Here is a 17,778-nt window from a genome sequence, read left to right on the forward strand (position 1 = left end):
TGGACAGGGTGGTGAAGAAAGCATTCGGCATGCTTGGTTTCATTGATCAGAACACTGAATCCAGGAGTTGGAAGTTGTACAAGACATTGGTAGGGCCACACTTGGAACATTGCATACAGATATTAAACTAGAAAGTGTGCAGAAAAGATTTACTGGGATGACACCAGGACTTGATGGTTTTGAGTTATAAGGAGACCTTTTCCCTGGAGCATAGGGGTGATCTTAGATCTATAAAATAATGGAGGGGCATAGATAAGGTAGATAGTAGAGAATATCTTTCCCCAAAAGTAGGGAATATCTTAAACTAGAGGACATAAGCTTTAAGGTGAGGGGGAGAGATACAAAAAGATCCAGAGGAGCAATTTTTTCCAGAGGGTAGAGTGTGTCTGGAATGAGCAGTAGCAGAGGCAGGTACAATTTTGTCTTTTAAAAAGCATTTAAAGGAAATGCTTTTTAAAGATGGGTATTGAGGGATATGGGCCAAATGCAGCCAATTGGGACTAGCTTAAGTGGTTAAAAACTGGGCAGTATGGACAAGTTGGGCCAAAGGGCATGTTTTCATGCTGTAGACAAGAGATTCATATTTCAGATACAGAAAGGACACAGCCCCAAAGTCTTGAATGCATACTAACAGGAGCAGTTTGCACATTTATTAACACAGGAGCTCTTTTACAACTCACATTGGAGATTAGGTACAGAAAATAAAGCCAGCCTGGTCTTGTACCTGACAGCACTTTTTTTTATTGCATAGTCTTGGATCAGAAGCAGCTTGCAATGCCCTCAACACAACAATTGAAGACCACACCCTGAAACAACAACAGGTGCTTTGTGGGGGTTTGGATGTTTAAATTCAGCTTCCAATTCCAGTCAGATAGCAGCACCTGTAACACCGCCAAGCTTGACCACTGGTTGGAAACTCGTGCAGTACACAACACAGTGGCAGCAGCCAAGCCCCATCACTTTCAAGATGGATTAGGGACAGGGGCAAGATGCCAGCGGCACCCACATCCATGAGCTAATGAAGACACTTGGAGCCCAGTAGTGAAAACTCTAGCATCGCCTTCCCGATAACAGCCATATTCCCTCTACTGACAAGTTTCAACTTACCAAGCACATCCCAGCTCAGCAATTCGGCCGGTAAATTTACAAGTTTGTCTATCGCACATACCAAGTGGATGGCCTGCAACTCCCAGTTTAGAAAGACTGACAATTCGAGGGTGCAGGGGCAAGAATGGAAGAGATGTGACAAGATACATTTTCAAATCTGACATTCAAGAAAACCACTACATTCCTGCATTTTCAAGCAGCTTTCAACAAAACGTGCACCGACTAATTCCAAATTCAAAAACAATTTGAGAACAGTATTCTTCAAGTGAAGACTTTTAGATCCAAGTTTGAGACACAAACTTACTTGCAAATTAGAATACCAGCATCAAAATAGCTAACCAAATTTAAAAAATGAAAACAAAGCCACAATAGAACTTGGGTTATCCAATACAGCTCAGTGCTCACCTGGTTACAAAATAAAACAAATCACTCATCCATTGTAAATGCAAGTTACCATTAAGCTATTTTGCTGGTAGGGACAGCTGGTTTTCAAACAGTCGAACCAGGTTGGCTTCAGCAGTCACAGGATGTGGAATTTTACGCTCGTTGAAGAGACCGGAGAGGTCACTCTCAATCTTGCTTTTTGACTTGAACAGTTTTTCATTGAAGAGCCCCGTCAGCTTCTCTTCGATAACCGGGTTTCTCCGGCCCTGGGGCCGTTTTTGTCTACATTCACAGTTGATCTGCAAATCAGAGTCATATACATTATACAGTAGGCCCAAAGAATACAGTGCAGACGTCTTGATGGCGATCAAGGTCCCAAATAGGACCACGTTTACCAATACCACGCATACATCATAAACAAACTGCTCATCGTCGCTGGTTTTGTTGATTCCTTCCAAGTCAATTAAAGGACAATGAGGGATGGGAAACAAATTCAGGACTTGCCAATAACACCCACATCCCCAAGAACAAATTTGAATTTGAAAGACAGCATCAGCCAACATGGGGGAAACCAGGAATTTAGTGGGAATAGGGACATCAATGGAGGAAGTGGGTTCAGAGGCCATTTGCTTTGGTGCACAAGGGAAAAGGTGGCAGTAGATGCAGCTAAGTCAGATGCTCTCGATCACAAGTGATCCACACAGGTTAGGGGGACAGATCATTGAGGGGAGACCTCGTGCGTTTTTTTTTCCTCATTCATTCCTGGGATGTGGGTGGCTGGACAGACCTGCATTTATTGCCCATCCCGCCAAGGGCAGAGTCAACCAAATCACTATGGATCTGGAGTCACGTAGGCTAGACCAGGCAAGGGCAACAGACATCCTTCCCTCCCTCACAGGCACTTAGACATCAGATTATATCAACAAACATGGGTTTATGGTCATGATTAGACTTATTTAAATTCTAATTTCACCATCTGCCATGGTGGGATTAAGACCTGGGTCCCCAGATCATTATCCAGGGTCTCTGGGTTACTAGTCCAGTGACAGTACCACCCCAAGTTAAAAGGAGGCCATCAAGGGGCAGCACGGTGGTGCAGTGGTCAGCACTGCTGTCTCACAGCGCCAAGGTCCCAGGTTCGATCCTGGCTCTGGGTCACTGTCAGTGTGGAGTTTGCCCATTCTCCCAGTATTTGTGTGGGTTTTGCCCCCAAAGATGTGCAGGCTAGGTGGACTTATGCATGTTTGAGAGCCAATAAATATAGGATGCTTTTCCAGAAAAGCAATAGCAGGGCGAGCAAATTAGTTCTCAAATGCACTTCCAATCGTATTTATACCATCAGCAAATTCAGAGGATAAAGGGACAGGAGGCAAATGAAGTTAGGCAGCAGAACACAAGAGACCAAGTCCGGGCATCTTAAGATTGTTCAATGCCACAAGTATTTTAATGAGCAGCCAATCCATGCGTCTCCCTAAATCAACACTAGCGGACAGGCTGAATGTCAATCCTGCAAACCTAACTCCGCTCAAAAAGCTCAAACCTCATCCAAAATTTCAGCGACCTACATTCAGCTTCTTCCTCTCAGGATCGTGCACCACCAGGTGACGGAGATGACTTTCCTGTGGGGGAAAATGTGATGCAATGAGCTGATGCACATTCATAATGTGAAACACTATTGGTCATCTGACTGGGTCAATGCAGAGGTCACTTGGGCACAGGGAAACTTCTCAAAACCGGATTGCAGTATAGTCCAACAACCTGGATCAAAACGGTTTTGTACATGGATAATTGGTGCAGCTGTCAACAGTGAAGAATTTAATCAATTTATCCAGTCATCTGCTACTTACTTTTGTACCATTTAAAATCAAGATGTTCTGAAGTGGTTTTACTCCATTGGGTACAAACGGAGGGACTGAAGGTGTCAATAATTCACTCATTTTGCATTGAGCCAAACCAGTATTTTGCAATGGTCTGCAATTTACCCCAGATAGTACAGAGGAGAATTTCTGGGGACATTAAGAATCTAATGATAAGTGAGCAGGTAGGTCAAGAATGTAGAGATTAAGAAGCAAATCAGCAATGCTCTGACACAAAAGCACAGAATCTTCAGTGTTAAGTTTCATAGATTATCATAGAATTTACAGTGCAGGAGGCCATTCAGCCCATCGAGTCTGCACCGGCTCTTGGAAATGCACCGGCTCTTGGAAAGAGCACCCTACCCAAGGTCAACTCCTCCACCCTATCCCCATAACCCAGTAACCCCACCCACCACTAACGGCAATTTTGGACACTAAGGGCCAATCCACCTAACCTGCACATCTTTGGACTGTGGGAGGAAACCAGAGCACCCGGAGGAAACCCACGCAGACATGGGGAGGATGTGCAGACTCCGCACAGACAGTGACCCAAGCCGGAATCGAACCTGGGACCCTAGAGCTGTGAAGCAATTGTGCTAATCACTATGCTACCATGCTGCCTGTAAATGTGCTTGGCAGCATCCCCAACCAATAGCCTTGCTGAAAGTGGCACTTTTCAATGCCCAAACCAGCTCAAGGAATTTCTTGATGAGGGGGCAGATCATGTATTCATCCTTGCATGGATTTTTTAAAATTTATTTTTATTTATTTTTTAAAAATTGAGCCATAAGAATATCTGCCGATCAGCCAGTTCAAGAATCTGCAAGTCATTTAGACCAATTAATGTGTATTAATATTTATGCTCCACATCAGTGTTCAATTTTCTGTGGCTCCTTAATTTCAGGTCACTATAGCCATCTCCACACATCAACCATCAACCATTGTGCACAGTTTTGGTCTCCTGAGGAAGGATGTTCTTGCTCTCGAGGGAGTGCAGCGAAAGTTTACCAGACTGATTCCAGGGATGGCGGGACTGTCACACGAGGAGAGATCGACTAGGTTGGGATTGTTCTCACTGGAGTTCAGAAGAATGAGTGGGGGATTTCATTGATTTTCATGGAATTTACAGTGCAGAAGGAGGCCATTCGGCCCATCGCGTCTGCACCGGCTCTTGGAAAGAACACCCTACCCACGGTCAACACCTCCACCCTATCCCCATAACCCAGTAACCCCACCCAACACGAAGGGCAATTTTGGACACCCAAGGGCAATTTATCATGGCCTATCCACCTAACCTGCACATCTTTGGACTGTGGGAGGAAACCGGAGCACCCGGAGGAAACCCACGCACACACAGGGAGGATGTGCAGACTCCGCACAGACAGTGACCCAAGCCAGAATCGAACCTGGGACCCTGGATCTCGGACTTAAAATTCTAACAGGACTCGACAGGGTAGATTGCTACCAATGATGGATGTGTCCAGAACCATGGGTCGTCAGGATTCAGGCTAAACCATTTCAGACAGAGATGAGGAGACATTTCTTCACCCCAAGAGTGGTGAGCCTGTGGAATTCATTACCACAGGAAACAGTTGATGCTAAAACATTGAATATATTCAAGAGGCGGCTGGATATAGCACTCGGTAGAGAATGGGATCAAAGGCTATGGGGAGAAAGCAGGATTAGGCTAGCGTTGGATGATCAGCTATGATCATGATGGAATGGCAGAGCAGGCTCGAATGACCAAAAGGCCTCCTCCTGCTCCTATCATCTACGTAACCACAATTCACAGCCCCATTTACCAAATCACCAACTAAAAGAAACTTGCCGTTCATGCCCATGCCCATCCCGAATACTTACTTTCATTGCAAATGCCTTTTGACAATCTGGGAAATTGCACTTGTATTCCAGGATCTTGAAATGGTCTTTGCGGATGTGATGTTCCAAGTTAAACGCAGTTCGGAAATTCAGTTTGCAATCCTCCATTGGACAGACTCGCTCAGAGCCCTGCACTGCGTGGATCTGCTTGTGCCGACGCAGAGCGCTTGCTCCTTTAAATTTCTTTTCACATTTGGCACAGCTGTATTCAACTGAAACAAACATTTCAGCAAACAAGCATGATTAATACGGTCAGTTTAACTTCAATAATAACCCAACCAAGTTCCCCTCCAGCTCGTCGCAAATCATGTTCATCCCAAAATAAAGAGGTTGTAAGCCAGGGACCCATGTAGGTGAAGAGAAGGCAAACAAAAACACCTGGCCCAAGGCATATCCAGAAATTCCTCCCATCTCCAGAAAAAAAAGCTCTAAATTTGCTAGTATTGACTGGCCCCCCCCTTGCACAGATCAACATTGCAGACTGGAGACTGACCAGATTTGCACCAAAATAGTGAATCATAGAATTTGCAGTGCAGAAGGAGGCCATTTGGCCCATCGAGTCTGCACCAAACCTCAGAAAGAGAACCCCCACACCTCCACCCCATCCCCGCAACGCAGCAACTCCACCCAACCCTTTGGACACCCAAGGACAATTTAGCATGGCCAATCCACCCAACCTGCCCATATTTGGACTGGAGGAAACCGGAGCACCCGGAGGAAACCCCGCACACACGGGGAGAAAGTGCAGACTCCACACAGACAGTGACCCAGCTGGGAATCAAATCTGGGACCCTAGAGCTGTGAAAGTGACAGTGCTAATCACTGTGCTACCGTGCCATGGTACTGAAGGGGTGAGGGGTTATACGTCGCTTGCATTATTTATTTGCTCTCTTGCCAATGGGGCAGTTAAACCAGAGGTTAGATTGTTGCGTACAATTACACTAACCTACAGTAACTTGTTGGGAGAGATTGTCTAACTGCTAAAAGTGCCCAAATATTCCAGTAAATTTCCAATTATATGAAAACTTCTCATTTATGTCCTCAGAATATCCCAAAGCTTCAATGTCTCCCTATACTAATCACCAAGACCTTTTTTAATAAAATAGACAGGAGCATCACGAGCTTCATGTGGGCAGGGAAAGTTCCGAGAGTAAGGAGGGGGTTCCTTCAGCGTAGTAGGGACAGAGGAGGATTGGCACTACCGAACTTGGGCGATTACTATTGGGCCGCCAATGTGGCAATGGTACGTAAATGGATGATGGAGGGTGAGGGAGCGGCGTGGAAAAGACTGGAGAGAAAGTCCTGTAAAGGGACGAGTTTAGAGGCGCTGGTGACGGCGCCGCTACCGATCGCACCAAAAAAGTTTACCACGAACCCGGTGGTGGCGGCAACATTAACGTTAGAGGGAAGACAGATGACCAGCAGCAGCAACCCAGGGGGAAGGGGGGGGGGTTTAAGTTTAGTTCAAAGATAAAGGGGTTTTGTTACTTGTGTATTGTTAAAAATTTCTGTATTGTTATTGTTGCATTTGCTTTGTAAGAGGGGAAAAATTGTTGTTTGGGGAAAAAATTTCAATAAAACATTTAAAAAAAAATAATAATAATAATAATATCCCAAAGCACTTGACAGCCTTTATAGTCAGTGAATTCAAATGCACAGGTGTAGGCATACACAAAATTGAAGGTTAACTCGTGCACCAAATCAGGAGAGCTTATTGCTAATTAAAGTCAAGTCACATGTTCTTCTCCGTCAAGATAATTTCAATGGAATTGGAGTTCTAGTGGCTCAGATCAATTTGTAAAGGACCAATAGGGCAACACTGGAGTTTACTCAATCTCTCCCATGACGACTCAAAACCAGACTGTGGGGCAGTGTTGGCCGTCTGTCAATTAGCCAATTTCAGGAGTACTGCTACTGTAATTGATCAGGAGCAGGGAGAGGGCATGTTGTCACATGATCCGAGTGCATTTTCCCTCCAGTATCTCAGCCACAATACATTAAAATCTTTCACATTTGTTTCAGGATAGGGCAGCACAGCGGCACAATGGTTAGCACTGCTGCCTCACGGCACCGAGGTCCCAGGTTCGATCCAGCTCTGGGTCACTGTGTGGAATTTGCACATTCTCCCAATGTCTGCTTGGGATTTGCCCACACAACCCAAAGATGTGCAGGGCAAGTGAATTGGCCATGCTAAATTGCCCCTTAATTGGAAAAAATGAATTGGGTACTCTTTACTTTAAAAACACATTTGCTCCAGGAGGGTGGACTCATTTAAACTGGAGTGCAGCAAAACATCCAAGTTCAAGGGAGAATAAACAATTATATGGAAAGTTTAAAATCAAATGGAAAAGTAATCTCAACTTAACAACACTAGATTGGTGCATGACAGTTTGATCACTTTGATATTTCACTGAAAGTTGTGTCTAAGAATACATTCTTGTTAGTTATGCATCACAAATGAGGAATTTCAGATATATGAGGAATTTCAGATATATTGTACTATGTATTTGGTGCAGACGTGTTAGAAGCCTGGACATGTATATATGACTGCTGCAGTAGTGTATTTAAAAATTCTGATTTGCAAGACAGCTAGGCTTTTTGGAGCCGGAGGTGCAATCAAAGCACAAAAGTTTGGGTTAATGGACTTGTATTTATGAAGAAGCCCCCTGCAGAGTAGTTAGAGACATTGTGTTCAGCTTAGCAAGACGATGACGTTAAAGGGAGGAGCCAGTGTTGGGATTTCAGGGTTAGTTTTTGGCTGGAAGGTGAACGGAGAAGGTTTCGGAAGGGTGGTATTCTGACAGGGTCTCAGATCCAAAAGCCCAAAGATGTGCAGATTCGGTGGATTGACCATGCTAAATTGCCCTTCAGTGTCCAAAAAGGGTTAGAACATAGAACATTACAGCGCAGTACAGGCCCTTCGGCCCTCGATGTTGCGCCGACCTGTGAAACCACTCTAAAGCCCATCTACACTATTCCCTTATCGTCCATATGTCTATCCAATGACCATTTGAATGCCTTTAGTGTTGGCGAGTCCACTACTGTTGCAGGCAGGGCATTCCATGCCCTTACTACTCTCTGAGTAAAGAACCTACCTCTGACATCTGTCCTATATCTATCTCCCCTCAATTTAAAGCTATGTCCGCTCGTGCTAGACATCACCATCCGAGGAAAAAGGCTCTCACTGTCCACCCTATCCAATCCTCTGATCATCTTGTATGCCTCAATTAAGTCACCTCTTAACCTTCTCTCTAACGAAAACAGCCTCAAGTCCCTCAGCCTTTCCTCATCTTCCCTCCATCCCAAGCAACATTCTGGTAAATCTCTACTGCACCCTTTCCAATGCTTCCACATCCTTCCAATAATGCAGCAACCAGAATTGCAAGCAATACTCCAAATGCGGCCGCACCAGAGTTTTGTACAGCTGCAACATGACATCATGGCTCCGAAACTCAATCCCTCTACCAATAAAAGCCAACACACCGTACGCCTTCTTAACAACCCTCTCAACCTGGGTGGCAACTGTCAAGGATCTATGTACATGGACACAGTTGTCTCTGCTCATCCACACTGCCAAGAATCTTACCATCAGCCCAGTGCTCTGTCTTCCTGTTATTCCTTCCATAATGAATCACCTCATACTTTTCTGCATTGAACTCCATTTGCCACCTCTCAGCCCAGCGCTGCAGCTTATCTATGTCCCTCTGTAACTTGTAACATCCTTCCGCACTGTCCGCAACTCCACTGACTCTGCAAATTTACTCGCTCATCCTTCTACGCCCTCCTCCAGGTCATTTATAAAAATGACAAACAGCAGTGGCCCCATGGTTAGGTGGGGTTAGTGGGTTACAGGGATAGGGTGAAGGTGTGGGCTTAAATAGGGTGCACTTTCCAAGAGCCGGTGCAGACCGATGGGCTGAATGGCCTCCTTCTGCACTGTAAATTCTATGATTCTATGATCTCTTCCGCAAAGGGGAGCATTCAAGGCATCTCTGTACAGTGAGGATTCTTAGGTGGATGGAAATAGTTGCATGGTCACTGTATTGATTAGCATGGTGTAAGCTACACCGTATGATTTAAAGAGTGCTTCAATATACTATATCCCTATTTTGTGAATAACTCCTGGAGTGAGGTATCCTTTCCTCAATAGTCTTACAAAATTTAAAAACATTGGGGTTTCTGTCCCGTATCCTCACCATTGTTGGGGTCTAGTCCAGGATTGCAATAGACGCCGCGCGCGGGCTTGGAGCCGGGCGCGGGCTTTGAGCCGGGCACCATCTTGATTGTATTGAACAACACCCTTAATAAACCTCTTGCTTTACAAGAATCCAGAAATGTGGGCACCCTCAATACCTTTCTTTGTGGCAAAGAAATAACAAAGACACTCTGGTTGAAATAGTTAATAAAGAGATTTAAAAATTACAAATGTATTTTCCTCACATACAAAGTTCACCGAGCTTGAAATGAAGGCCCAGTAACTGGAGCTCTTACTTGGATGGGTTTTCAGATGCTTCTGTAGCTGTGTCCATGTGGTGGCAACGAGCTGACATTCTTTAAAACTGCAAGGGTAACCTGGGAGGGTCGGGGAGGGGCACAAAAAATACTGTCAGAATTAATTAGAGTATTTTTACAAGGCTTGCAATTCTAAAACCAAGCTACACTGGTCCAGCTTCCGGTTTAAAGATTCTAAATAGCCCCTCAGTTGGGAATGAGATGAACACTTTTACCAGCTGGTGTGCAGCACTTATTCGGTCGAATGGGAGTTCAAGTCCCGTCCTGGGACAGGAACGAGTCGCAATTTACTCAAAGCAGAAAATAAAAGCAGGACCCAGTCGATGTTGGCAAGCGTCAAGGGAATAGAAAGGCTGCGAAGTAACGCCATAGGATTACAGAAATTGTCAAATGTAACCATCTTTTTACCATCATGTTTTCTTTCATGCAGTTTGCGTTCATTTGGCATCTTAAACTTCATTTCACATCCCTCCTTCTGGCACCTAGAAAACAATTGGGTAGATTCCAATTTCCACTGCATGATTTGTTCACTTAACAGCAAGCAGCGATGATAACGCAAGATCAGTTTACCATGTGAAAACATACAGCACCACATGACAAAACAACAATCCCCTTCATACCAAGATTCCCAATCCCTCCGACAAGGAAAAATACAGCTGCTGCAAATAAGTGCCAAATACTTAGAAGTGCAAGAAGGTTCTGAAGGTCACAGACCTGAACGTTACTGGTTTTCTCCACAAATACTACCGCACCTGCTGAATTTATTTCCAGCATTTCCTATTTTTAATTCCCCATTACCTTAGTGGTTACACAAAGTTTACTGTATTCCAAATCTGGTCTTGAAACCAATTGCATTATCAGTATGGAATTTGCTGCCAAGAATTGATATAAAAGCACAAATTATTAATTGATTGGGGAAAATAAAACATGCATATCCTCAAATTTCATTCTTTCCACAGTCACGAATTTGCCTCGCAGCAGCAACACAAATCATAGGATGCATCTGCCCAACAACAGGTAGAAATCTGCCTAGCAACAGCCAGCTGGATGAGATGCATTTTATAATGAGATTAGCAGGCATAGAATCAGGCGCAAATTGCCTATTAGTAGAAACAGTTTGCCTAGATGATTAGATGTAGAATCAAGGAATTTGTTAAAGAGACACAATCAAATACATAGAATGCAGAATAGGGGGAGAAATGGTACGATCCCCAGCCCTCTCAAGCCAGTTTTACATCTAAACAGCTTCCCAAGTCTTAAATCCAACGCAGTGCAGAAAACCTTTGCAAAGGCAGTTTAAATACATTCCCTTGACCAGGACAAGGTGTTTCCCAGACTTATCCACCCTGTATTGAGAGGTATCTATAAAATGGGTTGACGTTTTAAATCTATTTACCTTGGGTGTTGTTTGGAGGAAAGGTTGTAAGGAGCTTAGCGATCATAATTCTATTTTGGGACATGGGAGGAATACATTCTACATAAAAAATGTAGAATTCATATACTTAGGGTGGTATGGTGGTGCAGTGTTTAGCACTGCTGTCAACAGCACTGAGGACCTGGGTTTGAATCCCAGCCCCGGGTCACTATCTGTGTGGAGTTTGCACAGTCTCCCCATGTGTGGGTCTCACCCCCACAACCCAAAGATGTGCAGGTTAGGTAGATTGGCCACACTAAATGGCCCTAAAAAAAAAATGTTTTAAGTAATTCATATACTTGGGGCATAACCATAGTGATAATCATGTTCATGGGAGTGTTCAGTAATTGATACACAACTGGGCTGCTTATTTTTACTCGCCTACTCACACCATTCCAAAAACCTTCACCTCCCACGGATAGATGTTCCAAATTGGGATTTTCTCGCAGATGACACCAGTGTGGTTTGTGACACACCCAAGTTTCCTCCAACACTAATGTGCACGTGTTAACTCTAATTTAATATGCTAATTATACACCATGTACAGGCAGATTCAGAAGGTGCAGCAACAGCCATCCATGGTCCAATTAGTGTTTTATAAACTTCAATTAAAAGATTATATCGACTTTGCATCCAACGAAATTCAGCCATGCTGAGCACGAACACATGGAAGAGGATCAGAGAAAGTTTTATTTCAGATTATATTTTGCAACTCACACAAAAGCAGGTTCTCTCATGTGCTCGTAACAATGGACCTTGAAGTCACAACGCTTTCTGAAGGTCTTTCCACAAGTGTTGAAAGCACACTGCAAAATACATTTTAAAAATGATGTAGCACAAAGTTATTCATGGAAAAAAAAAGGCAAACTTCAATCCAGTGATTCTCTCTTCAGGGTCGAATCAAATGATAATTTCAATCTGTGCCATGATGCCCTCTGGTTACAGAAAGCTTAGTAAACAGGTGAGTATCACAATTTCCCATTCTCCAGAGTCACACGTCAATACCATCCCAGAAATTCTGGTAATAATCCTCTTCACACACTGGCCGAATAGGAAATGCAGAAGAGATGGATGGAGGAAGGGATTGTTCAAACAACAGGGTGGCTACAATTCAGATGGTAAAATTTTGAAACAATTTCATAGTAGCAATGTTACATTTTGTAACCAGACTTGGAAGTAGCTTGAATACCAATTTATAATTACTGCACTGCTCTCAATCCAGGACCGTGAAGTTGACAAGGATCATCCACTCCCACTTCCCCTTCCCCATCCCATCCAATTGCATCAGGAAATTGGATTGGGGATTTAGTTCCCAATAGGATGGGCTATAGAATCCTTAGTGTAAAGCGACCATCAAGCCCACACCAACCCTCCAATGTACACATCTTTGGACCGAGGGGGAGAACTGGAGCACCTGGAGGAAACCTGCACAGACCTGGGGAGGACGTGCAGACAGATAGTCAACCAAGGCCAGAAACAAAGCGCGGTCCCTTGCACTGTGAGGCAGCAGTGCTAATTACTGCCACAGGCAGCTAAATATCTGCCAACTTCATCCCCACTCTCCAATGACCCCAAACAAACCCTGCACCATTACTTTTGCACAGTAAGAAGTCTTACAACACCAGGTTAAAGTCGAACAGGTTTGTTTCAAACACTAGCTTTTGGAGCGCTGCTCCTTCCTCAGCATTCACCCGAGGAAGGAGCAGCGCTCCAAAAGCTAGTAATTTGAAACAAACATGTTGGACTTTAACCTGGTGTTAAGACTTCTTACTGTGCTCACCCCAGTCCAACGCCGGCATCTCCACATCATTACTTTTGCATCACTCTTGTTTGACACGTCCTTGCTGAATAAGCCTAGAGATACCTTCAGAACAGAAATACCCTCTAAAGAGCAGCCAAGTTATCATTCAGGTCCTTAAGAACAAACGGTCTGAAGAAGGAAGTTGCATTCCACCCTCCAAAGAGACTTAATGCTTCCTTTCATCGTAGATGGATTGAGCACTGCACAAAAACTCAACACAACACGCACGATGTTTAGAAATACTCAGGCCCGACATGGGACAAGTTCAGCAATTTTGGCCAACACCACTGGCCAGACACACTCAAGGTCAACAGGGATGTATTGGATATTGAATGTTATGAATCAAGGCAGATAATCCATTTTAAAATTGTAGACCGGGTTTGAAGGGGCTGAACGTAAACCACATTAATGTGGAGGGGTGGCAGGGAGGATATAATCCAAAAGGCCAAGTTGCATCAGTCAGCCTAGTTCATCCAAGCACTTCCCTTTCTCGCCCATCCTCTCCCCACACAACAGCAATACTCCGATTGTGTCAGAAATCCAAGTGCCCAAAACCTGGTTCACACTCATTTGGCCACATTCCCTTCGAAGGAGCAGTCACTGCAAATGAATTACAATCAAGTCTGAAAAGTCTCGGCTATAAGGACTTCACTTTCTTGCCTTGAAATATTCTTTGTTTCCATGCTGATACGTCTGGTGTTTCTTTAAACGGGCATTGCTAATAAAGGCTTCTGTGCAACCCACAGTTGTACATCTGCAAAATAAAGTCCACCACATTTGTATAAAGAGAGATACACATTTCCATAAAGTGATTGAAACAGTCAGTCTGGTCAATGGAAAGTTCAGAATCTGGGTTGCCCAATTATACACACGGCAGTCAATAATAATAATTTTTATTAGTGTCACAAGTAGGGTTACATTAACACTGCAATGCAGTTACTGTGAAAAGCCCCTAGTCACCACATTCCGGCACCTGTTCGGGTACACAGAGGGAGAATTCAGAATGTCCAATTCACCTAACAAGCACATCTTTCTGGACTTGTGGGAGGAAACCGGAGCTCCCGGAGGAAACCCACGCAGACACGGAGAGAACGTGCAGACTCCGCACAGCCAGTGACCCAAGCGGGAATCAAACCCGTGACCCTGGCGCTGTAAAGGGACAGTGCTAACCACTCTGCTACCGTGCTCAATAAATCTTCAACTGCAAAGGAAAATCCCACTTGAGACTTGGTACATTCCAGGCTGACAATGCGAAATTATAAACAGTCTGTTATCAGGTGGCAGTCATCATTTTGACAAGTCAGGACTCTTCGTATCCCGACAATATTTATTCCTCAAACATCAATAAAATAAATCAGGTCACTGTATATGGGATCTTGAGCTAGGTGAAACAGCTGGCTTGCCTACATTGCCACAAATGGCATCCAAAACGATGGAAGTGATTCAAGCAAACTATTAATAAGGGGATTAGACTGCTATCGGAGAACTACTGTGTATGGTTACAGGGAATGCAGTGAGCTAGTGTATTCAAGATGGGCCGAATGGCCGCCTTTTTGTGGAAGCTGGTATGTAGATGAAGGAGACACGTTGATCAGGTGAGAATTGGGGAGGGGAGCCTTTATCAACAACCTAGAGGAGGGCGCAGAAGGGTGGGTGAGTAAATTTGCAGACGACACTAAAGTCGGTGGTGTTGTCGACAGTGCGGAAAGATGTAGCAGGTTACAGAGGGACATAGATAAGCTGCAGAGCTGGGCTGAGAGGTGGCAAATGGAGTTTAATGTAGAGAAGTGTGCGGTGATTCACTTTGGAAGGAATAACAGGAATGCGGAATATTTGGCTAATGGTAAAGTTCTTGAAAGTGTGGATGAGCAGAGGGATCTAGGTGTCCATGTACATAGATCCCTGAAAGTTGCCACCCAGGTTGATAGGGTTGTGAAGAAGGCCTATGGAGTGTTGGCCTTTATTGGTAGAGGGATTGAGTTCCGGAGTCATGAGGTCATGTTGCAGCTGTACAAAACTGTGGTACGGCCGCATTTGGAGTATTGCGTACAGTTCTGGTCACCTCATTATCGGAAGGACGTGGAAGCTTTGGAGCGGGTGCAGAGGAGATTTACCAGGATGTTGCCTGGTATGGAGGGAAAATCTTATGAGGAAAGGCTGATGGACTTGAGGTTGTTTTCGTTAGAGAGAAGAAGGTTAAGAGGAGACTTAATAGAGGCATACAAAATGATCAGGGGGTTAGATAGGGTGGACAGTAAGAGCCTTCTCCCGCGGATGGAAATGGCTAGCACGAGGGGACATAACTTTAAACTGAGGGGTAATAGATATAGGACAGAGGTCAGAGGTAGGTTCTTTACGCAAAGAGTAGTGAGGCCGTGGAATGCCCTACCTGCAACAGTAGTGAACTAGCCAACATTGAGGGCATTTAAAAGTTTATTGGATAAGCATATGGATGATAATGGCATAGTGTAGTTTAGATGGCTTTGTTTCAGTGCAACATCGTGGGCCGAAGGGCCTGTACTGCGCTGTATCGTTCTATGTTCGATGTCTATGTTTTGTGGGCATTCCAATCAGGTTATGAGAGGATAGGTTTCTAACTTATTTTTACACAATGCACAACAATTTAATTTGGTTTACACTGCTCCCTTTGGGAACAGAGAAAATGAGCCCCAAAAACGTTTACACCTCAAATCAATTAATCAGCTCCCCAGGTTACACCATCAGATTCCATCCCCAAAAACGTGTGGACATGTCCCCATCTAGTGGCAAACAAAATACTTGCAGCACCCTCCCAAATTCCATGTAATTAAAAATGTAATAATTCATATCTAGGAGCACAATTATATATAGACATTGATAGGAGTCTAAATGGAGAAAGTTTGTAATGTATTTAATGCGTTGGGGAAAGTAAGTCTGTGATGCATTTTATTTTTACCTGCTGATTTGGGTCTTAAGTGTAAATTAGGCTCTTGATTGTGGGCAGATGGCAACTCCAATTGGACGAGCTCAAAATGGTTTAAAACCTCGAATCCCGAGTCTGTTCACATATTTGAAATTTATCTGGTTTCGATATTTTCCCTCCCAACTCATACGGGGCAACAACAAAAAAAAGTGGCAAGATTCTTAACTCAAAGTATCTCTTTCCCCAAACCAACCTCAAGGACAACAGGTCCACACTCCAATCCCCAGGTCATCTCCACACCATTCAATTCTTACCGAAAACCTTTCTGCCCCAAATGCTGGCGGGCATGTCGCTGTAGGTGAGACCTTCGGGTAAAGGCTTTTTGACATTCCTCCTGATCACACTCGTAGGGCTTCTAAAAAAGAGAATTTGAAGTCGGTTGACTCGAGAATCGAATGACTACTTCCAAAATAACTCGCGCGTTCAATCGACTCCTTACCTGCCCTGTGTGCACACCGAGATCTTCCTCCAGTTTCCAAACTCCGGTGACGGTGGCCAAACAACCAGGCTTTAACCATTTGTCCTCGGTCTCCATTCTCCTCCCTCCTCTTCCAAAGGAAAAGAAAGTTTGGACAGATCTGTTATTTATGCATTTACAGAGTCAGCGGTGTTAAACCACAGCTGTATCTAGACTCCACTCCAATGATTGGACAGAACAAGGATCCACTTAACTGAGTAGATTAGAATTGAAAGCCGAGGTGAGAATAGTCAGAGCTCTCACGTGGAGATCAATTTATCCAGATTAAAATGTATGACAAGGATATTTGCACCAAATATTCTTAAATCCCCTTTCTCTATTGAGATCAGCTTCCATCACATTGTTCAATGAATGAACCATCCTGGGACTGTTTGAGGAAAGAGTTGCTTTATTGGGCAAAGAATGGCTCCATTCACATTAAAATAGAATCTAAGCTGAATGTGACATTTCTGCTGTCCAATCAGTGCAAAGGTTGTCAACCTTGTGGGTAACATCCCTGTTTCATAAATGTATCTTGTGGGAGCTATCAAATTCTGCAGCTTGCAAACTATTGATCCAAGGCATAATTATTTGAAAGTGGAGTTTGGAAATACCCGTGTGGATGTCCGAGTTTTAGTGAGGCCAGGTGGCTCACGGTTTGACCAGCAGCTGGACACAGTGGATGAGAAATCCATAAAAGTTGTTTTGGCATGTGGCGTGGCTGGCCACATTTTACCTGTTGGTTTACAAACCCTGCATACTTACTGAGAACATTAGAGTATAAGATATATTTTCTAACTCGTTTAATCCTATACATCTGTAGATACCTGTGATGGCGTAGTGGGAGTGAAGGAGTTATGTATTTACGAGTAATCGTTTCTTGTCGAATTGACGCTTCACTCTTTTGTTAAAATTTAACTGCCAGTCCTGTGACTCTATTCATCCATGTCTCTAAAACAAAAGTTAAAAGTTGCGGCTGATTGAGCCAAGGTTCCACTCTGGGACCTGTCAGTAGTAACATCAGCTGGAATGTTGTACAGAGACCTCCCTCATACCAAATTAGACTGTAGTTGGCCCTCGTTAGCATGGTTGGGCCAACATTACCTCATTATTTATTCATGGTCTGGACCCACAAATATTTCCCATTGTTCCTCTTTTGCAGACTATCTGAGGCTCATGTGTCTGCTGACATCAACCTTTTTCCACAATTTCATGTTTTGGGGCTGGTTGAGCACAGGGCTAAAGAGCTGGCTTTTAAAGCAGACCGAGGCAGGCCAGCAACGCGGGTTCAATTCCCGTACCAGCCTCCCCAAACAGGTGCCAGAATGTGGCGACTAGGGGCTTTTCACAGTAACTTCATTTGAAGCCTACTTGTGACAATAAGCGATTTTCATTACATTTCATTTC

General features: G+C 44.1%; 1 protein-coding gene across 1 annotated transcript; it reads right to left on the reverse strand.

Annotated features, from left to right (window-relative positions):
• Nucleotides 1–611: 611 nt before the first annotated feature.
• On the reverse strand, nt 612–16,146 carry LOC140398075 (P43 5S RNA-binding protein-like). The gene is made up of 7 exons (XM_072486284.1): nt 16,108–16,146; nt 11,869–11,957; nt 10,146–10,219; nt 9,717–9,797; nt 5,208–5,437; nt 3,057–3,110; nt 612–1,790 (listed from the first exon to the last, which is right to left on the reverse strand). Exons 1-7 carry the CDS (start codon nt 16,144–16,146, stop codon nt 1,569–1,571), a joined length of 789 nt encoding a protein of 262 aa, XP_072342385.1. The 3' UTR covers nt 612–1,568.
• Nucleotides 16,147–17,778: the final 1,632 nt, after the last annotated feature.

Source organism: Scyliorhinus torazame, chromosome 21 (genome assembly GCF_047496885.1).
Source record: "Scyliorhinus torazame isolate Kashiwa2021f chromosome 21, sScyTor2.1, whole genome shotgun sequence".
NCBI lineage: Eukaryota > Metazoa > Chordata > Chondrichthyes > Carcharhiniformes > Scyliorhinidae > Scyliorhinus > Scyliorhinus torazame.

Bases quoted from the DNA above. Each gene is read 5' to 3' on its own strand.
- LOC140398075 (XM_072486284.1), bottom strand. From the start codon at position 16,146: ATGACCTGGGGATTGGAGTGTGGACCTGTTGTCCTTGAG. The intron at 11,958-16,107 runs GTTGGTTTGGGG...TGTATTTTGCAG, and splicing joins GTGGACCTGTTGTCCTTGAG to TGTGCTTTCAACACTTGTGG. The intron at 10,220-11,868 runs GTGAGTTGCAAA...ATTGTTTTCTAG, and splicing joins ATGAGAGAACCTGCTTTTGT to GTGCCAGAAGGAGGGATGTG.